Raw genomic sequence first — 26,724 nt, forward strand, 5'->3', positions numbered from 1 at the left:
CATAACTTAATTTTTTATTCCTCCTTTATCTCACATTTTCTTAATCTCTTCCCTCTTGCTACGTACCGTTTTTTTTTTAAAAAGCCAACCGAGTTAACGTGGTTTTATCTGCGTGGGGTGAATGTCAGAGCGTTATGAAAGACATGCTGCTCAGTCAACCATACATTTGTGAAATTACTATGAAAAATGTGGACACTGTTATTCAAGGGGTAGAATGAGTTTTTGGGCCTATCTGCATGTGCATGTAGAGTTTGAAATTACACATCCACAAAAAAAGCCAATTGTGGCCGGTATCACTGTCAAGTTACAAGCCAACTCGGCAAGTCCTAAATCATATTCTGATGGTCTTATTTATAACCATGCAATCATAACAGTCAGCGTAAATCACTGGGTCATGGGCACAAGGATAATAAGGGCTTATACTCACAGTGCAATATGCACAAAGGAATTTGGTGAAGCGGAATAGAAATTGGTGGGGTGTAGTGATTATTCATTATATCCTCAGCCAGTCACATTACCACTCACATACCAATTAAACAGCTGTGCCAAACACATGGGCACACGACAAAGTTGGCTCAGTAATCAGAGAGGAAAGTGCAGAGCAGCTTTTCAGTTATGATGTCCTAGAGGTTCAGATGTAATACAGATATGCTGCCAAAGGCAGGTGATCTGTTGTTTCAGACTGAAATTCATCAGTGGAGATACTGAAAAAGTCATGTTGATATTTTCCAAATGTTCTAACAAGTTAACTATTCATGTAGCAAATAAGTACAGTGATAATGAAAATTTGTACCACAAAACGCTTCATCTAGTGAGAAAAAATGTTGTTCTCACAATTGAAAATGTGCAGTTGAAACATTAAGTAATGTGTTTATATATATATATATATATATATATATATATATATATATATATATATATTAACACATTACTTAATGTTTCAACATGTATATGTATATGTATATGTATATATATATATATAAAATATGGGGGGAAAAAATAACAGCCAGCTCCTAAGAGCTCCCTTTGTGTTTTCCGTTCATGAAAATTAATTGTAGCATTCGGTTGATCCATGATCCTTCAATTTGAGTTTCTTGTAGTACAACTCAATGCTGAAAAAAACATTTTAAAGGGACCAAAATGTTATTTTTGACGAACTGAAAACACTCTGTGAAAGGGTAAAAAACAAAGAAAAACGTGTAGCACTTTGGTAACAACTTGGCTTTATTTGCTATTTTTACTGTAACTGGGACCATAATTTACAAAATGAACATGATGCTGAATTAAAGAACAAACTAGAAAATTGAGACCAAAAACTCATTCGAAACAGTTTACTGAGGCAATAAATCAAGTGAGAAGTAGGGTAATTTTCTCATAGCCTTCTATACAATTGGACTTTTTCAGCCAGTGGAGTCGCCCCCTGCTGGCCATTAGAAATAATGCAGGTTTAAAGCGCTTCTGCATTGACTTCACTTTTAAGGACTCGATGTTGCCGTTCGGTTAAGACGCTGACATGTTTAATGAAGAAAATAAACATATGCTAAACAATAAACCTGCTGAAAATAAGTAGTTTCCATCGTTGTGTTAACATGCTGACGATAAAATGTGTCTCAAAGCAGAATCGTGTTTAAGTATGGCCTCACAGAGCCGCAAGCATGGCTGTTTATCTTTATGACTCCATTACTCTATGATGTGTGGCTTTTATTTTGAAAGAAAAAGATTCACTCAACCATCTGGTGTTAATTGATTCTGTGGCAAAAGGAAAAGAGTCCAATCAAAGTAAAGAAAACTCACATTTTTGACATGCGATAGCTGAAAACACACAGCTGTAGTTAATAACATTAATGACTGCGTTCCCTCATTAACCAAATTAGCTCCACCTGTGTGTGAGTCAAAAAGGTTTGAAATGGAGAGAACAACTATGTTGAAATAGTAATACAAGTGGTTTTCTCTCTATATGCTCTTCATAGATATCCCGACAGTGATTTTCTGCAATGCACACTGAAAAAAAAAGATTTTTTCGCCCTGTAATTATTATTTCAATCGTCTATATAAATTCTACAAAGAAATATGAATTTGGTGCTTTTACTTTAAAATAGCAGGTTTTCATGTCGTGCATTACTTAGTGATTGTTTGTTATTATGTGTCCTCAGTTTTGTATCTAAATTGAATCATTCGTTCCAAGTAATATTCACTAAACCAGTTCATTGACTTAATTAGTTGATATTTCCAAGTAAAATGTTATTGAGGGACATCAGTGAATCTGCAATTTACTTGTGTATTTTCATTAAAAAAAAAAAAAAAAGTGGTTCTATTCAATAAATATTACTTAGAAACAGCCTGAGTAAAGATTACAAACACTTTGTGTGGAAAAACTTGCTTTTTTAACACTTTGATGCACAACTTATTGACCCCCCTTCTAATGCACAACATGGGTCAAAAATGACCCTCATTCATTTCCATGTTATTTAATGCTGCTGTGTGTTTCTGTGCTCTATCTTTTGATATCAACTTATTTTATGATTGAATATTCCAAGTATTTTTTAAATATCTTTCAGATCATTATTTCTATTTTGCTTCTCATACTTTATGACGAAAAAAAGTTTTTGTATTATTACATAGCTAACTACTTGGCTAAGTAGCTTGCTAAGCTAACTACTTAGCCAAGAAGTTAGCTAAGTAGTTAGCTTAGCAGGCTATCTAGCCAAGAAGTTAGCTAAGTACTTAGCTTTGCAAGCGACTTAGCTAAATACTTAGCCAAGAAGTTAGCAAAGTAGTTAGCTTAGAAAGCTATTTAGCCAAAAAGTTAGCTAAGTACTTAGCTTAGCAAGCTACTTAGCTAAATACCTAGCCAAGAAGTTAGCTAAGTAGTTAGCTTATCAAGCTGTCTAGCCAAGAAGTTAGCTAAGTACTTAGCTTTGCAAGCGACTTAGCTAAATACTTAGCCAAGAAGTTAGCAAAGTAGTTAGCTTAACAAGCTATTTAGCCAAAAGTTAGCTAAGTACTTAGCTTAGCAAGCTACTTAGCTAAATACCTAGCCAAGCAGTTAGCTAAGTAGTTAGCTTAGCAAGCTACTTAGCTAAAAAAATGGATTCGGTCATTTTTGACCCATGTTGTGCATTAGAAAAGTAGTGTCACAAAAAGGGATTTTATTAAAAAAATAATAAAGGAAAACATACAATTAGGATGTATGCTGATCAAAAACAAACTAATTGAGGAAAACCTGGAATACTGAATGATGAAAATAATTTATTGCAAAGATATAGAACATAAAAACTATGTCGGGTCACTTTAGACCCATGTTGTGCATCAAAGAGTTAAGTGAATGTCACTCCATTTTTTTTCAGTGTAGTTTATGAATAACTGAAACGATGAGTCATATTAGCATTGTATTCAAAGTGTCTCGTCACTGAAACAACACCCGTTTATCAGGATGAGGAGGGAAGAAATATGCAGTAAAAAACAAAAGCCTTCTGTGCCGCGCAAATAAACAACACATCAGCTGCCTGAAGAGAGGTAGCAGGTAATCTTTTCCTGAGAAAATAAACCACATTTTTCTGGAAGATGAATTCACCTCCTTCCCCTCCCTCTCCCTCTATCTCTCTCTCTTTCCTCCCCTGCCTCTCATCACTTTCTCCCGCTGTCTTCAGATCCCCTCCTTACCTTCCCCTGTGGTGAATTATTTGTGCAGCGGGGGCTCAAATGGCAGATTGGCTGCTTTGACAAGTTCTAAACACAGATCCGAACCGGTGTACGACATCCATCCTGTGAATGCAGACGACGGTCCCCTTATGTATTCTGGCTCAGAGTGATGTCGTACATACACACAGGCGTTTGTCTGTGTCCTTCCTCTGACGACAGGCTAATTCACTGTATATACCAAGCAGATGGTTGGGTAATTGGTCAATGCTACCTTTTAACCGGTGGCAGTAATTAATACCAACTTCACCTTTTCAGAGTCTGTTGATATAAAACTGACCTAAATGTCACAGCCAGCATCTGTCTACTTCAGCTTTCTTTCTCTTTCTTTTCTTGCTCCTGTTGTTCCGTTTCCTCTCTGTCAGTTCTTCTCTTGTCTGCCGCAGAAATTTCTGTCACTTTCCATCAGCTTATCAACTCCTTCTGTCATGTGCTGTCTTGTCTCCATCAGTCTCTTATCTGCTCTCGTCCTTTCATTCTCTGTCTAAACTGCCTGATTGTGGTTTGTCCTGCTCATCCCTCCCACTCCTACACACTTAAAAAAATCTTTTTCTTTTGTTTTTTTTACTTCGCTTGTTCTTTTCCAGGAAAGCGAGAGACTCTCTGCCAACTTTCCGCCAGTTCTTCAGCTCCGCGTTCAGCCTGACCCACGTCAGCCTGGCCTCTGTGAAAGTTCCTCCTGATTCACTGAGGTGAGTCACTGTCACAGGCAAGGATTTAAAGGGACCTTTGAAACGCCCTGAAAAGGATAGTTTGGATTTATTTGAAGTGGGGTTGTACGAGGCACTTGTGGATAAGTACCTGCTTGGAAAATCGGGTCGGAGTACCGGCCTGAAACCTGCAAAGCATGCTGAGGACAGGGGCAGCAGCACCACCTAAAAAGAGTATATATATATATGCTATATTAAGTGTGCTTTCACTACTTTACCGTGCTGTCAGAGAGCCTTTTCCAGTAGGTAACTAGAACCGTTATATCTTACTATGCTCACTTTAAAGCCGCCAGACTCCTTTGACAAATATAGTAGTTTTACCTTGCAGAACTGAGGCAACTGTAGACCAGCAACTCCAGTGTAATGTGAAGTAAAATCCAAGTTTTTGTCAATGGAGCCTGGTGGCTTCGAAGAGACCATAGGGCTGTTTCCAATACCCGGAATGAGGTGGGTCTCACTTGCCGAAACGCCCCTAATTTGAATACGAGCAGTCCGGAGCGGACTTTTGTCAGGACTTTTTTAGTCCCTGTAGAAGAGCAGGGTCTTTTTTTCTCCCCTGAAAACAGCCTGGTTACTGATTGGATAGATCGTTAAGCAGGATGTGACGTAGTACTCTACACCACAACAACACGCGCCATTTGTAAAAGTCAGCAAAGCAGTGTTGCCAACTTAGCAACTTTGTTGCCACATTTAGTGACTTTTCAGGCCCCCTTAGCGACTATTTTTCAAGACTGGAGACAAATCCAGTGACTCCTCCTTACTCTTCTTAACAGTTAGCTACAGTTAGCTCTGTCGCAGTACAGTGTGTATGTGCTAACAGGATAACAGTTAGCTCTGTAGCAGTACAGTGTGTATGTGCTAACAGGCTAACAGTTAGCTCTGTAGCAGTACAGTGTGTATGTGCTAATAGGCTAACAGTTAGCTCTGTAGCAGTACAGTGTGTATGTGCTAACAGGCTAACAGGTTAACAGTTAGCTCCGTAGCAGTACAGTGTGTATGTGCTAACAGGCTAACAGTTAGCTCTGTAGCAGTACAGTGTGTATGTGCTAACAGGCTAACAATTAGCTCTGTAGCAGTGCAGTGTGTATGTGCTGCTGCACTTAGCGATCTCTGTTTGTTTACAACAAGGACTCATTTTCCATGGTTTTCTTGATAATAACCAAAATCATTATCAAGAAAACCTTTGAAAATGTCTAGATATTAGCTCTTAACTCTTGAGCTAGTATCATTGTTATCATTATATTTGTCCAAACAAATGTACCTTTTAGTTATACCAGGAATTAAAATGAACAAGAAAATTGGGGGTGGTCTCATCATTTTTTCATGACTGTATATCCGATAATATTATTAATGATTTTTTAGTATCCGGCCTCTGGCCTCCTGTCATTTGAAACTGGCCCCCAGGCAAAGAAAGAAAAAAAGAAAGTCCTGCCTTTCTGTAACCTCATTCAGATTATAATTCCAAACAGCAAAAAATAAATAAAATTGACATGTAAATGCACTCAAAATGTATTAAAGATCTTATCCCTCAGACAACCTTGGGAGGTGATAACAGATGCACGTGGCCTTGTTACCTACAAAATCCATCTCGGCGAGATATAAATAAATAAGCGCTAAATAAACAAATCAATCCAAGAAGCACATCAAAGCCAACTTTAAAAAATGCAATGTCAAGATTCTCACAATTTCCCTTTTTTAAAGGCCCGTTTTGATGGAGAAAGGTATCTGTGAAAAAGAAGCTCTGCATTTTTTCACAAGTGGAAAAAAAATCGATGTCCCAGGTGGGATTGTAACTACAAGGTTATCCAGAGTGCAGACCTCGGCCAAGGCCATGCAGTATCACTAAATGTTAAGAAAAGAGGGAAAATGTCTATTTGTACTGTCAGGGCTCCAGAATTGAATCAGTTTTTTCTTGGCACATGCGACACCTTTCCACTAGGGATGGAAATAATTAATCAATGATCGATCAATGGTCGTTAAGAATTTGGTCGATCACGTGGAATTTTTAATCGATCTGTGTATTTTTTTTTATTTGAATTTTATCTATCACTGCGTATCAGCACTGACTGAACTGAAATACACAAAATTACCAGAAACACATACAAACACACTCAGAACACACCAAAAACAATAAAAATACAAATAACACATAAAACACACACAAAATTACAAAAAACACACACGTAAAACATGAAAAACAAACCAAAAACACACACAAAATTACAAAAAACACACTCAAAACACACCAAAACACAATAAAAATACAAAATAACACACAGAAATTACAAAACAATTACAAAAAACACATATAACACATAAAACATGAAAACAAACCAAAACACACACAAACACAAAATTACAAAAAACACATACAAACACACTCAAAACACACCAAAACACAATAAAAATACAAAAAAAACACACAAAACACAAAAAAATTACAAAAAATACGTAAAACACATAAAACATGAAAAACTAACCAAAAACACACACAAAAAACACATACAAACAAACTCAAAACACACCAAAAATACAAAAAACACACATAAAAAAACTTTTTACACAATTACAAAAAAACAAAAAACAAAAAAACAGTAAACACAAAAGATTGCATTACAAATGCTAAATGCACAAAGCTAAATTAGAAAAATCTCTGCAAAAAAAGTAAATTCATGTTTATACACTTCGAGGTGTTTTTTTTAACCTTTGCTAAAAAAGGGTTGATGCGTTAAATTGGACATGGAAACTTGTGGAAAAGCCAAAACTTTAGAGTTGAGCTGACAGCAGGAAACATGCTGCTGAAGTTTTTACGTCATGAAGAAGTCGTGCTCTGGCGCTTTCGTGGACTCCAGAGGGTTACTGGGAGCTTCATCTGTTGCCATCAGGATTCATTGGTTGTGATGGCAACACATCACACAATAAAAAGGTGGCGTTGGTGCGTCTCATTGACAGTGATAGACTACAGTAGTATAATCAGAGGATACCCAGTGGTACTCACTCATTTGGTAACCAAATCTTCTGTCACTGTTAGTATTTGCCGCTGCATTAGCTGTGGCGTTCCTGATGTGGGAATGTCATGAATATTCCGGTGACGGTGATCAGCTCTGACTACTGTGTCACCTCCTGTGACAGCCAATTGGCAAACAGTTACTTCCTCTTTATTCAGAGCACCTCTGGACAGGATACGCATACTGCGTTGGCAAAACAAACTGTGATAAAAGCCAAGAGGACGCGCTAATATGCACATCAGACAGCCCATGCAATATCATAGTGATATTATGTGAGAGAGATGAATAAAGTGACTATTGTTGAATCACAAAGGATGCTTCTGTATGATATGCCAATTGAATAACTTCTGGATGAAGTCAGTAGGTAGATACCTTTATTACCATATTATACTATTAAAGGCCTAATTATGTGATTATTATATAGTGCTTGAAATGATTAAACAAATTAATGCATAGCTCAAATAAAGAAAGAAATGCATTGAATAGTAACGATAGCATTTCTATCATGCATTTCATGCACACATATGAGTAAATTAAATCCATATAATAATCCAATTATAAATGAAATACTGTGAATGAGGCGTTATGGAGGTGTTGTTTGTTTATTGTAAGAGCGATGAGAGATTGTCGCTCCTCAGATTACAGCAGCTCACAGGAATGTGAAGACTAACGGGGAAAATGAAACTTTACACATGTATTAATCTATGAAGAAGGTTCATAATATAAGTATCCTATAAGACAAGTTGGTAACACTTTATATTAGGGAACAACAGTAATTAATTTCTTATTAGCATGCAAATAAGTAACATATTGGCTCTTAATTAGTCATTATTAAGTAGTTATTAATGCCTCAAGTCTCTTTTTGTCCTTTCAAAATAAAAGCATCAAAATAGGCTTTTGCACAGTACTGTCTATATATATATATATATATATATATATATATATATCTTTTATTTTGCCCATGTATGCATCTAAAACATAAAATATTGAACTCTTTCACATTATCTTTAAAGTTTAATCTCCCTTGAGTTAATTTTACGATTGACAGGATCAAGTCTCTTTTTGTCCTTTCAAAATAAAAGTCCGTTATCAAAATAGGCTTTTGCATAGTACTGTATGTATATATTTTATTTTGCACATGTATGCATGCAGGGATTAATCAATTAATTGATCATTAATGTTAAAGATAATCGAGTTGGCAGGTTTCTTCCAAACGCCCGTCCCTAGTCCCAAGACAGTTTAGGAATTGCATAAACTGTGTATGAAAGTTTTTCTAAGTTGTGACAAGAATATGTAGATGAAGCCACCCGAGTCACATGTGAATGGGACACATTTACACAGGAGGGATCCTTTTTAGACCTGTTGCCTCCACACATGATGCATACCACTGTTGACCTGCTATCTTCCCCTGAACATCACCTGCCGCCCTAAAAAAGACAAAAATGGGTCTAAGTGTGTTTCTAGTGTTTTTTGCCTCTCTGTGTCAACAACCATTTGTGCTGCCGACAGTGTTTAGTCAAACTTGAAGTCTAAGAGTGGTAAAGGATGAATTCCCACTATGGCCACTCAAGCTAAAAATGTGTCCACTCGTGATGCTGTAAGGTGCTTCAGTTTAAAACACAGTCTAAATTACACACACAGGAAACATCAGAGTTAAGAGGAGACTCTTAAAATATAAGATTTAACAGTTTTTACTGTGTCAAGCTGCAAAACTAAAATAGCTCCCACCATATGGAGCGTGGTTTGCATCCAAACCATCAGTTAGATTTAATCATCAAGGCTCACATTAGGCTTCAAATGCTTTTCCCTCAAAAGTAGAGACATTTTTCTATTATGTTGCTAGACTGGCCTTCAATCTGAGGACACAGATTGAAGCCCCCGTATTGGCTGGCGTCCACTGTGCTGACGTGTCTTTGTACAGCACTCTGTATCCTTACCAGCTTCAGGAGATCTGTAGCTAAATCGGCTCAGAGAGCGGCCAAACAGAAGAAAAGCTAGTTTCCCTATGAGAATAGATGGAACATTGCTGTATTACAGTTTCTCTGTAAGGTGTGTAGCCTGCTGTTAGCCGCTCGTAGCCAAAAAACACAATCAATAGCAGAGCAAACAAAGCAAACCGCCTACAATTGAGATGATTGTGTGCTGCATGATGGATCTCAGCCAGAATTGGACTGAGTGGACTCCCCACTTAGCACTTCTCCTCATTACCTCCTCATGGTGCATAACTCTTAAATGTGTATTCGTTGCACAAGAACAACCTCCAGCAGAGCCTTGATGTGCAAATGCAGTTTCTTTTTGTATCCAGCTGGGCTTGTCTGTGTGTGTGTGTGTGTGCGTTTAATGCATGTGTGCATGAGCAACAATTGGCCACATCCCCTGAATAAATATTGAAGGTTTGGTTTTTAAGGTGATTTCTGGCTGGGGAGTTAGTGAGCTATGGATCTTCCCTTTTTAAGCTACTTTTCTCTAAATCCTTTAAGATGCCCCGAAAAGTTTTAGGTGTGCAGAGGGGAGCATGGGGCCGGATGATCTGTTCAGGTTGTTAAAGGGAGGGAAAGAAGCAATTGGATTCATGTGGGATTGGTCTTTCTTTTGTTGTTTTTTTCCCCTATTTTTCGATGTCATTTTGGCCTTGCCTTGGTCCATTAATTGCCCATTGTTTCTCCTCTATTCCTTCTTATCTACCTATCATCCTCTTCTCATTCCTTCTCTGCTTTCTCTGCCCTCTCTTACATCCATCCTCTCTCTCTCTTTTCTCATCCTCCCCTGCCTCTGTTTTCCTTCAGGGCTCTGTTCCTGGGTCTGTCCAATAACCCTCATATCAGCGATTTGCACCTGGACATCAGCAGCTGTGAGGTACGCTCTGTTAGTCTGCGCTCTACTCACTCATCTGGTCATAGATGGACGCTTGTGGCTATCGCATCACGTCTCACTCCTCTCCGTTTCCCTCCCACAGTTGAGGTCAGCGGGTGCCGGGGTGATTCAGGAGCTGTTTCCTCGAGTTTCCTGCGTGGGGACGTTGGACATCTCTGATAATGGTGAGAGACACGCCTGCACACGCCCACACAGGATAAACTTAGATGGGCTCTTGGATATTTTTACATTATGACACATTTCAAAATTTTTACTCATGCAGGTTTTTTAAAGCCTTTTTTTTTTCCTGGCCATCATGGTGTGCACATGGTGCAGCTTTATCATTTGAAATGTGTCATTTTAGAACAAACTAGGTCAGGGGTCTCAAACTCAAATTACCTGTGGGTCGCTAGAGGCAGTATCAAAATGACCAAAAAAAGACACAAAATTAAAAAAAAAAAAAAAAGACACAAAATGACCAAAAAAGACATAAAATTACCAAAAAAGACATAAAATTACCAAAAAAGACACAAAATTACAAAAAAAGGACACAAAATGACCAAAAAAGACACAAAATGACAAAAAAAGACACAAAATGACCCAAAAAAAGACACAGAATTACCAAAATAGACACAAAATTATAAAAAAAAAGACACAAACTACCCAAAAAAGACACAAAATGACAGAAAACATTTCTGCACAATCAACATACAAACGGTCTATTTTCAGCTCAAAATGTGCTATATTGATCACCTCTCAGTAAAGTGTGAATTGTCCCCTTTAAAATCATTTATCGCATTATGGAGATTGTAGGATCCAGCTTTTTGGAGCTTGAACCAGTCTGTAAACTCAGTCAGGATATCTCAACCTCTGCTGAACAGATTTGCACCATTATTTTCTGAATGTTTGCGTAACACAACTTTAACGAAGTGCAATACTAAATTATTGCAGAAGCACTACATGCAAGTCCCACTAGGTGTTACTAGACTAAAAAGTCCTTTAAACTTCAAACGCTCAACTTTTTATAATTAATTAGTGAAATGTTTTTACAAACACAACAAAAATTCACTCAGACATTCATGCATGCATATGCCAAGGAATGTATTATTTATAGCAAATGCTGATGCTGTTAGATTTGTTTAGAAAATGCTTTTTGCTCTGTGAGGACACTAGGAAGAATTCAAGCAGCAGTAAGGATTCTGCTAGAAGAGCTAATCCCTCCAATGAACATACATGAACATTAAAGCTTAGTTAAATTAACTGTACTAAAAGCTAATCATGACAAAGAAGAAGAAGAGGAGGAAGAGGAGGTTGGGGTGGTGGAGGCAGCTAACAGTGTTAATAACAGAGTATCAGCAGAGGGAATAGTAAGTTTTACAGCTGTACTGCAGGAATCTGATGGTTGTAGCCAAGCAGCTCAACCTGACTGAGAGAAGTCGCTGCTAATTCATGTTAGCATTAACTGGGGCATTAACTGGGATGTTAGTTTTGGCTAGCAAAAAACAAACAAAATGTATCTTTCTTACCTCAGAAAACTGAACATTGACTCCTTGGAGTGTCTGTTAGTCCAACCAAACACTGAACAAGACATTTAATGAACAAAACATTCAAATAAACTGTCATTAAGTGAAAATACAGTGAAAGGGTCAAAGTTATGAGACCAAACCGCTAAACGTCCTCTTTTATATCTATATAACGTTATATATAACTTTATTGACACGTTGCCGTGGATACGCATTGTTCTGCTTCTCTCCTGGTGACGACTCGTCTTGTTAGTGACCTGTCAATCAAAGGTAGCCCCGCCCCAAATCATACGATTCTTTATCTTCTATTTTCTTCTAAATAGGGCCATTATTAGAACTATTGACATCAAATTGTCTTGAAGAAGATTTTTTACTAGTGATTGAGACCATAGTGTTGTCTTGAAAAAAATTTCTGAGGTTATAAATCAAGTGAGAAGTTTTCAAATTTTGCACTGAAATTAATGGGCAGATTTTTTTCTGCAGCCAAACTTAGCACCCCCTGCTGGAATTTTCGGTAGAATGCAGCTTAAGACACTTCCTGGTTTGCCTCCATGCTCAGACCTGGAGGTTGCCGCCTGAAATGCAGCTGTATTGTTTACTGACATATTAGCCTACAGCGATACATCACACTGCCATCTTCTGACCAAAGTACGTTACTGCAGCTTTTTTTATTCTCTCTTGATAATTGTTTATTCTCTCTAATAATTCGCATTATCTTTAATGTGAGACTTCAATATTTCGCTTCGAAATTAATTGTGACTTTAATGGAAACTCTGCTACTGTTTCATTCTTTTATGAGGAAACTAATTATTCAAGGCTGGATCACCAGCTGAGCAAAGACCCAGACTTGGTGCATCAGACTGTAATAGCCCCGGGTTCACTGCATGTCACTTGGTTTTGCTAATTCCATTGCTGACTAATTAATTAAATTAATTACTAAGACTTTGAAAGGGAAATGGCACCTCTAAAGTGCAATTCCAGCTAATACAGGTCCTTCATCATTAGCTAATGTCAGCCCTGTCTAGTAGAAGCATTTGGTACACATATAACATTTTCATTGTGGTATATTATTTCATCCTGAGTCTGCTGGTTGATCTCTGTGCTTCTGGGCATAAAATGCAGTTTCTACATAATATTGTGTACTTAATGTGGAGGTGACAGGGTACATGATTTGCCCGAAGGCTTCCAACATAACGTTTAAGAAAATACATCTATTAGAAAATCATGGTAAACAAGATTAACCCTTTGATGCACAACATGGGTTTAAAGTGACCCAGTGACAGAGTTTTTATGTTCTATATCTTTGCAATAAATTATTTTCATCATTCAGTATTCCAGGTTTTCCTCAATTAGTTTGTTTTTGATCATCATACATCCTAATTTCATGTTTTCCTTTATTCATTTTTGAATTAAATGCCTTTTTGTGTCACTGCTCTTCTAATGCACAACATGGGTGAAAAATTACCCATATCCACTTTTTAGCTAAGTAGCTTGCTAAGCTAACTACTTAGCTAACTTCTTGGCTAAGTAGTAAGCTACTTAGCCAAGTAGTTAGCTATGTAATAATACAAAAACTTTTTTTCTTCATAAAGTAAGAGAGGCAAAATGGAAATAATGATCTGTTATTATCAAAAACAAGATATTTAAAGAATACTTGGAATATTCAATCATAAAATAAGTTGATATCAAAAGATAGAGCACAGAAACACACAGCAGCATTAAATAACATGGGAATGAATGAGATTCTAATGGAACTGTCTGATTGGGGCCTTAAAGTGTCTTTTAGCACAACCAAATGTTGAACTAGACATTTTTAGGCAGCCAAAATGTTGCAGTTAACTTAACACAATGTTAAAGCGTCAAAGTTCTAAGATGAAAACAACATCCATCAACATGTCGATAGCTCTTTAACCCATTTAAGGCGGGAAAGCATTACCACATTTCTACTATTAAAACCGGGGGCGCTGATGAAATGCATCAGAATACATGTGGGAGTGTCACAATGCAACATGGGACTTTTCCAGAACTTTGAAATCATCACCAGAAAAAGACACAAAATGACCAAAATGACCAAAAAAAGACACAAAATGACTAAAAAAAGACACAAAATGACCAAAAAAAGACACAAAATGACCAAAAAAAGACACAAAATGACTAAAAAAAGACACAAAATGACCAAAAAAAGACACATAAAGACACATAATGACTAAGAAAAGACACAAAAAGACACAAAATGACTAAAAAAATACACCAAATGACTAAAAAAAAATACACAAAATGACCAAAAAAAATACACATAAAGACACATAATGACTAAGAAAAGACACAAAAAGACACCAAATGACTAAAAAAATACACATAAAGACACATAATGACTAAGAAAAGACACAAAAAGACACCAAATGACTAAAAAAAGACACCAAATGACCAAAAAAAGACACAAAGTGACAAAAAAAAAGAAAACCGCTATAAGCGCTCAAATACTTTTTGAATTTCATTTCTATCTGCTACAGAGGCTGAAAAATCTATTATTTAGTAGGAAGCGTAGACACTTCTGTTGAATTTCTAGAAAAACTTCAGGTTTTAGGGGATTATTTTAAAATCGCCCAGAGGTTTTACAGGCATTTTTTACAGGTGTTATATATATATATATATATATATATATATATATAGCTAGATTTCAAACTAGATTTTATCCTCATTTTTACCTCTTATCATTTTCAAAATCATCTGTTCATATAGGTGAGGTTGTATTATAATACCAAATATGGCATGAGAAACATTTTTTAAGTGGCAGAATGAAACCCTTTAAAAAAACAGACAGAATAGCCCAAGACTAATGAAAGGGTTAATGAAACATCTCTCCTCTAACACACGTCTGCGCTGCACCTGCTTTCATCTCAGCTTTCTGTCACTGACAAGAATAAACTCACTTCACATCTGAGGCATGTGAGTTCTATTTCACCATCGGTATTTTTGCTTTCTGAATGAGGCATTTATGTCATTGTTGCTGAAATATCTTACCATGGTAACCACTTCCTCTTAGCAGCATCCTCCATCCTTGAGCCTTTGAAAAAAAGAAAAACACGTGAGTGGGTGGGAGTGGGGGGTTAATTAGGAGTATTTTGGAATTTCAGTGGGCAGTGAGATTTTGTTCCGAAACAGACCATGGAAAGGAAAAAAACAAAAACACTGAGCTGTGAAAGCCAGAAATGTTCACACCTGGCAGAAGACGCGATGAGTCACCGCTGAGACAGCCCAGAACATTTCTGTAGTAAAAAGAGATTCTTTCAGTGTGACAGGAATGTTAACATTTTGTCTTGTTTGTGTTGAAGTTCTCTGAAAGTTTCATGCCTGTTCTCTTCAGTACTTAAACATGTAATTAAGCAGCTACTTCAGGGGTCTCAAACTCGCGGCCCGCGGGCCAATTGCGGCCCTCGTGAGGATATTTGTGGCCCTCATTTGATATGAAAGTTTAATGTGAGTTTTAAATGAATGGCACTTTACTGTGTTGTGTGTGGAAGGTCCCTTTAATTACTTTTTTTGGATAATTTTGTGTCTTTTTTTTTTTAGATTAGATTAGATTCAACTTTATTGTCATTGAACAGAGTACAAGTACTAGGACAACGAAATGCAGTTTACCATCTAACCAGAAGTGCAGAGTAGTAAAGTGCAAGGTATATACATATGAACACAGTGTATAAATATAGTGCAGGTATGAATTGAATATGCTATAGGATATATACAGTGAATGAATATGTTATAGAAATATATACAGTAAAGAATGTACAGTAAAGCAGCAGTGGTAATTTTTTGTATTTTTAAAATAATTTTGTGTCTTTTTTAAATAATTTTGTCTTTTTTAAATAATGTGTCTTTTTTTTAATAATTGTCTTTTTTTAATAATTTTGTGTCTTTTTTAAATGTCTTTTTTTAATGTCTTTTTAAAATAGTTTTGTGTCTTTTTTCGTAATTTTGTGTCTTTTTTTGGTCATTTTGTGTCTTTTTAAAATAATTTTGTGTCTTTTTTGTCATTTTGTGTCTTTTATAAGTAGTGTTTTTCAGTCATTTTGTGTCTTTTTTAAATTTTGTGTCTTTTTTAGTAATTTTGTCCTTTTTTTGTAATTTTGTACCTTTTTGGTAATTTTGTGTATTTTTTGGTAATTTTGTGTCTTTTTGGGGTCATTTTGTGTCTTTTTTAAATAATTTTGTGTCTTGTTTAAATAATGTGTCTTTTTTAGTAATTCTGTGTCTTTTTTTGGTAATTTTGTGTCTTTTTAAAATAATTTTATGTCTTTTTTTAGTCATTTTGTGTCTTTTTTGGTAATTCTGTGTATTTTTTGGTAATTTTGTGTCTTTTTTTGGTCATTTTGATATCTCCTCCAGCGGGCCCCAGGTAATTTGAGTTTGAGACCCCTAATCTACTTGGAAGCAGGTTTGCACAAAGGCTCCGGAGAGCCGTAGTTCTGCTGGCGTTGCACTCAGACTCAGTGGTGTGTGTGTGTGTGTGTGTGTGTGTGTGTGTGTGTGTGTGTGTGTGTGTGTGTTGTGTGGTGTGCAGGTCTGGATGCCGACTTGCTGGCTGTCATCCCAGCGTTCTCCAGGCACCCTTCCCTCAAACACCTGATGCTGGGGAAGAACTTCAACATCAAGGGCAGGTACGGAGCACACGGGGAACCAGCAGGACAGATGGTTGTGACGCCGATACTGATGATGAATGTTTTCCTCTTCTCTCTCTCTCTCTCTTCCTCCTCAGGGTGCTGGATGAAATTCTGCAGAAACTGGTTCATTTGGTGCAAGAGGAAGAGTGTGTGAGTTGGATTATGTAACATATTGTACACTAATCCTCTGTGGCGCTCGGCGCAGATGCACGCCTACACTTGCCTCACAGATTCTCACACACACACACACACACACACACAGATTCCCTGCGCATGCACCAGCACACACTCGTCGCCGTTTTAAATTCTCGTGTCCTCATTCATGTGCATTTAAGCGCTATCTCCCACCTGCCAAACGCACAAGGTGTGAACATGCACACGAGTCATGTTTTCTGTGGGCTCTGAGAATGATTCATTTGGTCTCAGTGTATTTGTGAGGCTCCCGGGGCTCTCTCTGCTCTCCGCTCTGCAAATCCAGCATGACAAGTAGCTTACTCAATTATTTACCACTGTTGATGGTGATAGCTCACAACGATGCTCTCGCACCGAGGAAACACTCTGATGCATGCGTGCAAACAGAGTCAAAGCTGGGTGTCATAGTGTAAGTTTAAAAGAAGTGCACCAAGTTTGTCAGAGATTGGCCTCTGAGTCGACTCCTCCACTAAGTGATGACAACACAAACATCCCAATTATCAGTGTGTGTGTGTGTGTGTGTGTGTGTGTGTGTGTGTGTGTGTGTGTGTGTGTGTCTCCTGCACAGCGTTTAGTGAGTTAGGGCCCCCCATGCTCACACTGAGTCACAGAACGCTGCAAGCAACAAAAGTGAGAAAATAAGAACAAACCATGGGCTGTATTTGTTGACACTTCTTCCTCCAGCTGTCCAAAAATGAATCGACATATAACAGATATTAGAGCATAATAAGTTCATCCTTTTTCACAGAAAAGAAAAGAAAAGAAATCTCAAGAATATTAAACATTGGAATTGAAATGTGGAAAAGAAATATTTAACATCCTGGATAAATAAAACATAAATAAATGAACTACAACCAATTCCTACTGCCTGTCAAACATTTTCAGCATTACTTGATCATAATGGCCAAAAAAAGACACAAAATTACTAAAAAAGACACAAAATGACCAAAAAAGACACAAAATTACTAAAAAAGACACAAAATGACCAAAAAAGACACAAAATAAAAAAAGACACAAAATGACCCAAAAAATACACAGAATTACCAAAAAAAAGACACAAAATGATTAAAAAAATACACCAAATGACCCAAAAAGACACAAATTTACCAAAAAAGACACAAAATTATTTTAAAAAGACATAAAATTACCAAAAAGAGACACAACGTTATTTAAAAAAAGACACAAAATTACAAAAAAAAAGACACAAAATTACCAAAAAAGGTAATTAAAGGGACCTTCCACACACAACACGGTAAAGTGCCATTCATACAAAACTCACATTAAACTTTCATATCAAGGTGGGGGCCACAAAATATCGTCACGAGGACCGCAATTGGCCCGCGGGCCGCGAGTTTGAGATCCCTGCTGTAGACTGTCTGCTGATACTTTTCCTAGATAAAACAGCTGCACAGTGGATACGTGATGTAGAACATTAAAGTCTGCTTGACAGTTGAATGGCTCTGCGTTGCAAAACAAAATCCTGTATAGGCTTTCCTCAAATATTCCTTTTATTTTCTACAAAAAAAAGTATAAAATACCAAACTACCATCTTAATCTTCTTGGCCTTGTCGCTGTATCGAGAGGATTTTCTCTCTACTTTAAAACGTTTTGCAGCCTTTGCCTGAGTTACCTGAATGAAGTGCACTCCGCTGAGTGTTAATTTTCATCATTTGTAAATCTTTTGTGTGGATTAAATGAATAAATTGCTCTTATTGGCTTTTTGCTGGCGGGGCTGCCTGTCTCTCCTCTGAGCGGGAGCCGGGCGCCGCTGCAGGGACACGCCATGTGACAGCACCACGCTAGAGACTCTCACACTGAGCTGAAATGAAACAAGTGCACATAAATTAGGTAAATTACATAGATAAACAGTATCAAACTGTGTTTATCTGTCATTCATAGTGTGAGTCTCACCACCACCAGGGCTCTGCCCCTGCTCTAACACACACAGACAGACAGACTGGGTATTGCTCTGCAAATAAGAAAGTAGAAACAAAGGATCAGATCAGGATCAATACAGATCAGTAGCTGATACTGATCAGTTAAAAAAATGCCTTGATTTGACCCAGCAGCCATGCCGAGTGGAACATAATGAGACTGAGAGGAGTCACATGTACCTGCAGTTTCACAACTTCATTTCTGGGACCCTAGTTTTTCATCATAGACTATATAAATAATAGACGTAGTCACCGTGACGTCACCCGTTGGTTTGTGGCCCGTTGGAAGCATCGAGTTCAGCGTTACACTCGTCGCCATCTTGTTTCCGAAGAGAAGCCGCTGCTAATTCATGTTAGCATTAACTGGAGCATTAACTGGGATGTTAGTTTTGGCTAGCAAGAAACAAAAACAAAATGTACGTTACTGACCTCAGAAAACTGAGCAGCGACTCCTTGGAGTGTCTGTTAGTCCAACCAAACGCTGAACAAGACATTTAATGAACAAAACGTTCAAATAAATAATTAAGTGAAAATACAGTGAAAGGGTCAAAGTTATGAGACCAAACCGCTAAACGTCCTTTTTATATCTATATAACATTATATATATATAACTTTATTGACACATTGCCATGGATACACATTGTTCTGCTTCTCTCCTGATGACGGCTCGCCTTGTTAGTGACCTGTCAATCAAAGGTAGCCACGCCCCAAATCATACGATTCTTTATCTTCTATTTTCTTCTAAATGGGGCCATTATTTACACTATTAACATCAGATTGTCTTGAAGAAGATTTTTTACTAGCGATTGACACCATAGTGTTGTCCTAAAAAAAAATTCTGAGGCGATAAATCAAGTGAGAAGTTTTCAAATTTTGCACTGAAATGAATGGGCAGATTTTTTTTGCAGCTAAACTTAGCGCCCCATGCTGGAATTTTCGGTAGAATGCAGTTTAAGGCACTTCCTGGTTTGCCTCCCTGCTCAGACCAGGAGGTTGCTGCCTGGTTTTTCATGACACTACCTGTCATCATCAGGTGGTCTAGTAATTAACCCTATTAATGAATTAACCTTAACGACTATAAAATGCTGTTTTCATCCTCTCTAATATGCCGTTTTTCTCTTTTTCTCTCTTTTTTTTTTTTATCATAGTAAACTGATTATTTATAAGTTTTGGGTTCACCAAACAAGACCATCAACGAGACTTTAAAAAACTGGGATAGACATTGTCGTGGCAATTTTGTGGATTGCACTAAGTTAATGGGTGAGCTGGCCAAACACAAAGCACTTAATACTCTGTTCAGCAAGTTTTATCAGCACATTCGTATTCCATACACCGCACAATCCCCAATGGCTCTTTCACAGTACAACAAAGTCCCATACACCGCTCGACTTATATCTGTTGTATTCCCCAGCATGGATTCTTCAGCAAGTCTCAATGTGTTCCTATCTTCCTGTCCTATGCATCACATCAGGACAGAGCCCACTGAACCACATGTTCCCCTCAATCATAGTGTTATCAGAGTTAAATTCACAGAGTCAGTTCCCACAACGCCTTGAATACCAAGTAGGTCGCCACCTACTTCATGCCCCACCATGCAGAAAACACCAGATTTCCTTCACAACATTTATCACTGTTTCCCGAAATTTTGTAAACAAAACCGTAGATAGATTAATAAAGACAATAACCAATAATGAAGATGAAGCCCTAATTTCAAGCGTCGGTGAGGCTGATTTTCATGAAATCAAACCAGTTTAAGTTCGTAGAGCAGACCGCCATAACTGATCAATTTTAAGAGAAAATGTTTGTTTATTTGAACTAACTTCAACACCAGAATGATTTATCCTTGTGCTCAAAAGTTGTAATATGTTCCGCTGCAAGAAAACAGTCCACAATAGTCTAGAGCAGATAAGGTCAAATTGCAAAAAGTCCCTTTCATAAAGTAAACAAAAAAGAAAGTGGAACAAAAATGGGGCGAAAGTGCAAATAGGAAATTGATTATTATGCACCGGGTGTCTCTAAGCGAGTAGAAACACAATAAATGATTGAACTGCAGAGGGCTGAAGATGGGCTTCTGAAAACTTGATATTCATCCAGGTTCTTGTATTATTGATTTTTAAATATCAATAATGCAAGAGTGTGAATGAATGTTTTGTAATAATCATTAAAACACTGACCCATGTCCAGATATTAAAAAAAAAAAAAAAATGAAAGCCTATCATATATGTGGAACACATGGATGACTTTGTTTCTCTTCTCAAATAAATAAATCCATAAATGAAAGTTCTTTCCCTAAACCCTGGAAGTGCTCTGTCACCACACCAGTCTTTAAGTCAGGTAATCCTGCCAGTAGTCTCCAAATAATAGTAGTGGAGCAAATTGTAGATCACCTGAACCCTCTGAAATCTTGGGCCATTATGTCCGATAAAAAATCTGTTTAAAAATCCTTACCATGCCATGTTGGTATCAGGTTTTTCAGTGTTACCTCACCTATATGTCCTGATATTTAATTTTTAACTTTGACTTACTTGATCAAAATTTTGAACCCAAAAAAACCCAAAGGAAACATACAATCTGATCTTGAAAATTATGTTTCAAAACACAGAATTTTAAATATTGCAAATATGAATACAGGTTGCAAATATAACATAACAGGTAAAATGAGGATAATATCTAGTTCTATATTTTTATAATAAATATATTTGACATTATCTCCGGTTTTACTTGGCCGAATATCATTAAAAAAAATCTGGTATGGAGTTTCAAGCCAGAACTTTAGAAGGAAGCTGATTGCAAAACTCAATGTTGCTTCATTTTTATGTCTTCACGTCATGAAGAAGTCATGTGCAGGTGGTTTCATGGACTCCAGAGGGTTAACAACAGTCTGTATACCTTGAACAGGATGCAATTTGGCTTTAGAAAACATCATTCTACTGAGACGGCGGTTTGCTTCTTTCTGGAAAATATAAAATCAAAGCTGGATGCAGACGGTGTCATCGTTCTGGAGCTCATTCTGGCCATGACGGCCAACTCTTCTACTTGTTGTTACTGTTGATTTATTCATTTTATTAATAATGGTATTGACATCAACCTGCCAAAAGGGACTAAAGAAGGAAATTAGCCGTTATCTTAGCCGGCTATAATCTTGCATATTTACATGTATATGTTCATTAATATGTATTGTCCCTGTTTTGAATAAATAAAAAAATTCAACTCAACTCACCCATTAATGACACGTCCAGAAGCCTTTAACATGGACATTAAACATTTACATTTACATTTACATTTACATTTACATTTAGCAGACGCTTTTATCCAAAGCGACTTACAGGAAGAAAAAAGCAAACAATCAAGGTATAGCGCAGTAAGAGCTATTAGTGCATCAATAAGTTCTTTTAACCCTTAATAGGGCACTCATTGAAATACTTGCAAATTCCAAATTTCAACCCTAGAGAATATTGGAGGATATTACATACAGCCAGAATGTGTAAAAAAACATACGGACCCGGGGGAGGGGAGTAATATTTTGAAAAAAAAGTTTACAAGATTAAAGTGGCAAATCTACGAGAAAAAAATGCGCAGACTTATTAGATTTAAAGTGGTGAATCTGCGAGAAAAAAGTTGCTTTTTTTCTCCACCTTTTTCTCGTAAATCTGCAACTTTTTTCGCGCAAATTTGCCACCTTAAACCTCTTAAATCTGCGACTTTTTTTCTTGTAGATTTTTGCCACTTTAATCAAGTAAATTTGCGAACCCACGGGTTTGTATTTTTATCTTCATTCATACTTAATATGCCGTCATAGTCAAGTTCTCCTGGTACAAGTCACTGAAGAATAACTGTTTGTACGACTGTTTCTTGCATATTTTTTTCTAAATTTTTCATTTTTACATTGGAGGTCCAGGTCAATAAAGTTAATATTATTATATTATTATCATACTGATTGGTCAGATGTCATGGTGTCACCATCTGTGACGTAGCCTGATCTTTGCTGATTAGCTGGAAGAAATCCATGTGGTTCTACGATCAAACAGAGAAACACGGGGACCTCATTTAATATCCACTGAAGTTACCAAATATAGTTCTTTGCCCGATAAAGGATTAAAGAGTAAAATTATGGTGTGGTGCTAGGAGAGAAGATGCTCTCTGAAGAGCTGGGTCTTCAGGAGTTTTTAAACATCATTATTTTTTACCTCTTTTTGCACCACGTTTTTATTCTCACCTCGTTAATCTCTGTCTGCCTCCTCCAGGCCCTGCAGTCCCTCTCGCTGGCTGACTCGAGGCTCCGCCAGCGGGGCACGGTGCTGGTCAACGCCCTGGGCTCCAACGCTTGCCTCCGGAAGGTCGACCTAAGTGGAAACCTGCTGGAAGACTCCGGGGCCAAGATGCTCAGCAAAGCACTGCAGATCAACACAACACTCAGGTTTGTTTGTGTGTGTCTTAATTAACTCACTCCCTCATTTTAGAGGGGTAGGGAACAACCCTTGATTAACTAATCAATTCATTCTTTAATTAAACTGTATAAGAGCTTACTACACTGTGATATGAGTATATTATGGCCATCAGCATGCTCACTTTTAATCAACTTGCTTTCAGTAAGTTGTTGCAGCAGTTTTTGCATTAAGACCATTTGTTACGCAGATTTTGCCATTTTTTACCACTTCAAAAAGTAAGAAATCAAAACAAAAAATTAGGATGTATGATGATCAAAATCAAGTTGACTGAGGAAAACCTGGAATACTGAATTAATAAATAAATTTATTGCAGAGATATAGGAAATAAAAACTCATTCGGGTCACTTTAGACCAGGGGTAGGCAACCTGTGGCTCCAGAGCCAAATGTTGCTTTTTAAAGCCATCTGCAGTGGCTCCCTGTGGCTGTGACCAACCTTTATACAAAATAAAATCTTTATAAAAATATTTGTTTACATTTTATTTTTTATCTAACATTGGTGTAGACCCAAAGTAATTTGCATTCTTAGATTGTAAATGTGTAGCTTATATACGACATTGAAACATTTTTTTTTTTTTAACTTTTTGGTCAACTTAAATGTGCATCATAGCTTACAAAGTCTTACTGGGGATTTCCACCGGATGCGTTACAGCAGCAGCACGTCTCCACAGCGTTTTTGCTGCATCTGTCAATTCACACCGGGTGCGTTACAGCAGCAGCACGTCAGTTTAGCGAGCCGGCCGTATACACGCGAGATAACGAGATCACGCAATAATCCTGACCATACGAGACCGCAAGATCCCGTGATAAACTTTAAACTCTATTTATACAGTCTATGGATAAACTGTGTGTATAAAGTAAACAACAACAACAAAAACCAACTTACTTTGCTTCTCTGAGGTGAAAGATCTGTTGATCTGACCATCTATCCTTATAAAAACAATATGTTATGTCATAAATGATTGTATGATGTTCCACTTCAACAATCAGTCTCTTGTCTTCCGTGTCGCCGATCCTCTGAGACCCTTTGATTGATTGATTGATTGATTGATTGCTGATCTGGTGCCCCGGTCATAACATAATGTTGATGTGAAGTAGTTTTAGGCTGCATGAACTGCGTATTGTGTTTTATTTTGAAAGGGGCGGAAGTGTTTTACGCTGATTCTGAGTCGGACCTTGAAATAAGGTTTGCAGCTCCATTCCGACATTTTTACCTTTTTTTCTGCCAACAGTGGCTCTTTTGCCCATAAAGGTTGCCGACCCCTGCTTTAGACCCATGTTGCATCAAGCATCAGAGGGTTAAAGGACAGATGTGAGAATAGGGTCAGAGAGAAAATGAACATGTTGGGTATGGTTGGAGGAGAGGATATAGTGAGGTTGCTCCGAGGCAGAACAGTGAGTTCAATGCAGTGCTGCAGAGATAGAGGAGGGGAACCATGTAGGAGATAAGAAGGTAAGACTGAGGAGTCGGAGGGATAGGAGAATCAGGGGAGGGAGGGGAAATGGCCTTCAGGCATACAATGTATTGCACCAGAAAAAGAAGAGACGTGTGTTGTGGAGGTGGAGGAATGGAAGGAGCAGATGGAAACTCTCAGATAGGCAGAGAGGTAAAGGAGGACAGGAGCGAGACGGGGGGTAGATGGGAGCGATCGGATGGGGAAAACGGTTGGATATGGACTAGAGAGGGAGATAGTTAGGAAGGGGATGCACTGCAAAAAAAGACAACTTGTATTTTTTTGCCTAAAACAGTGATTTAAGTTGGTAAAACTTGGAAATATAAATTATTGACATTTAGGGCAATAATGTAAGTTAGCACAACAAAGGAAGCCAGTTGTCTGCTCAAAAACAAGTTGGTGAGTTGTTGTTACTTATATCTTTAAGTTGGGGTTCACAACAAGGGACAATAGTTCTGATAACTCTTATTTCTTTGTTGTGAAATGCGGGAAAGAGGTGAAATTCATTAGCGAAAGCTAGCGGCTAACTGATGCTAGCGGCTAACTGATGCTAGCAGATAACTGATGCTAGCGGCTAACTGATGCTAGCGGATAACTGATGCTAGCGGCTAACTGATGCTAGCGGATAACTGATGCTAGCGGCTAACTGATGCTAGCGGATAACTGATGCTAGCGGCTAACTGATGCTAGCAGATAACTGATGCTAGCGGCTAACTGATGCTAGCGGCGCTGCTTGTTACAGCTACAAGAGTAGCCATTACGTTATCAATGCTAACTCAAAATTGCGGTCGCAACATTAGCTGAGATTTCATAGTGGCGTTACAATCGTGCCAATTCAGCACATTGCAGAAGTTAGCACAAGTAAGGATTAAAAGTTATTACAATGTAAAATTGTAATCGTAAAATCTGAATTCAGAGTTGAGCAAACACAAAAATAAACCTAAAATATTTAGTTTAATTGTCCCAACTTAAAATTTTATCGAAGTTTGTTGCCTTGAAATTTTGAGTTCACCCAACTTTTCTTTTTTTGCAGTGTGGGGGAGCGAGAGGGAGAGGGAGAGGGAGAGGGAGACCACCTAAGGAGTGAGATTTGGGTTTAGCTGATTGAATTTCTAGGGCAGAGCGAGTCGAGGGAAGGAGAGATGGAGGGAGGAGGAGGAGGAGGACGGTTGAAAGGGAAAAGAGGGTCTGAAAATGAGTGATATATTAAAAACAGGAGTTAGACAGTGCCGAGTGTAGGTGGAGAATCTGCACTGCGAAATAACAGAAGCTCATTAGTTGCATGGCAGTCGTTCATGCATTCTTAATGTTTTGATACGGACTCACTCTAGGCACGGAGAGGGAGAGAAAGTCCCGACAAATGTGATGCGTTTGTGCAGCTGCATGGTTTCTCTGTTCGTTTCTCATGAACAGCATTAATGTCCGTGGGTCAATTTGACGTTGCATGTTTAATTATCCAAAAGGATCAGAAACCAAAAAATTCCCAATAATCATTGTTTATATCTCATTAAAAACTCAGATCATGGTTCAATGAGGATAATTCCCTCGTTTTTCATAATAAATGCGTGTTAAAACTTTTTTTTACGTACATCGGGAAAATCTACACGTAAAATACAATAGTTTTATATGACATTGAGTATTTTAAAATTTTATTTTACATTTTTAATTTTTTTCTGATGTTGATAAATTAACATGAGTCACCTCTTCTGTTCTGTCAGATAAGTGCATTAACTGTGATGCGTGTGTGTGTTTTAGGAGCGTTAGAAAGTGTCTGATCTTCTTCTTCTTCTTCTTCTTCTCCTCCCTCTCTGTGCCCGTCTTTCCCTATTTCCTGCCGGTTTGATCCCTCTCAGGAGCGTGACGTGGGATCGCAACAACACCACAGCGACAGGCTTCCAAGATGTGGCGAGGGCGCTGGAGCAGTAAGACGAACACAGAATAAAAAAAATAAAACGTTAGAAAGGGGCTGCACACACACACACACACACACACACACACACACACACACACACACACAGAGAGAGACCCATATGAAAGGCAGATTACCATCTCTGTACATATTTACTATTACACAGTGTTTCATCAGTCGCCTGACGTGAATGCCAGTCAAACTGTCAGGTTTTTTTAAGCGTGCGTGGGTGTGAAGTTTGTGTTTATGTGTGTACAAGGTTGTGTGGGTGCATGTGCGTATTAGAAGGGGAATTGAAGAGAGTTCTTTAAAAAGTGCCCTGGGTGCTTCCTGTT

At 37.8% G+C, this 26,724-nt stretch overlaps 1 protein-coding gene across 1 annotated transcript in view; it reads left to right on the forward strand.

Annotated features, from left to right (window-relative positions):
* carmil3 (capping protein regulator and myosin 1 linker 3) overlaps positions 1–26,724 on the forward strand; it is a 193,435-nt gene that overhangs the window by 109,239 nt on the left and 57,472 nt on the right. Inside the window, exons 16-22 of the mRNA XM_059345443.1 lie at positions 4,287–4,391; positions 10,204–10,273; positions 10,374–10,455; positions 16,355–16,451; positions 16,550–16,604; positions 22,825–22,997; positions 26,334–26,402. Of these exons, the coding sequence (XP_059201426.1) occupies positions 4,287–4,391; positions 10,204–10,273; positions 10,374–10,455; positions 16,355–16,451; positions 16,550–16,604; positions 22,825–22,997; positions 26,334–26,402 (651 nt within the window). The remainder of the gene's footprint in view (positions 1–4,286; positions 4,392–10,203; positions 10,274–10,373; positions 10,456–16,354; positions 16,452–16,549; positions 16,605–22,824; positions 22,998–26,333; positions 26,403–26,724) is intronic.

The sequence above is a fragment of the Centropristis striata genome, chromosome 11, assembly GCF_030273125.1.
Source record: "Centropristis striata isolate RG_2023a ecotype Rhode Island chromosome 11, C.striata_1.0, whole genome shotgun sequence".
Taxonomy (NCBI): domain Eukaryota; kingdom Metazoa; phylum Chordata; class Actinopteri; order Perciformes; family Serranidae; genus Centropristis; species Centropristis striata.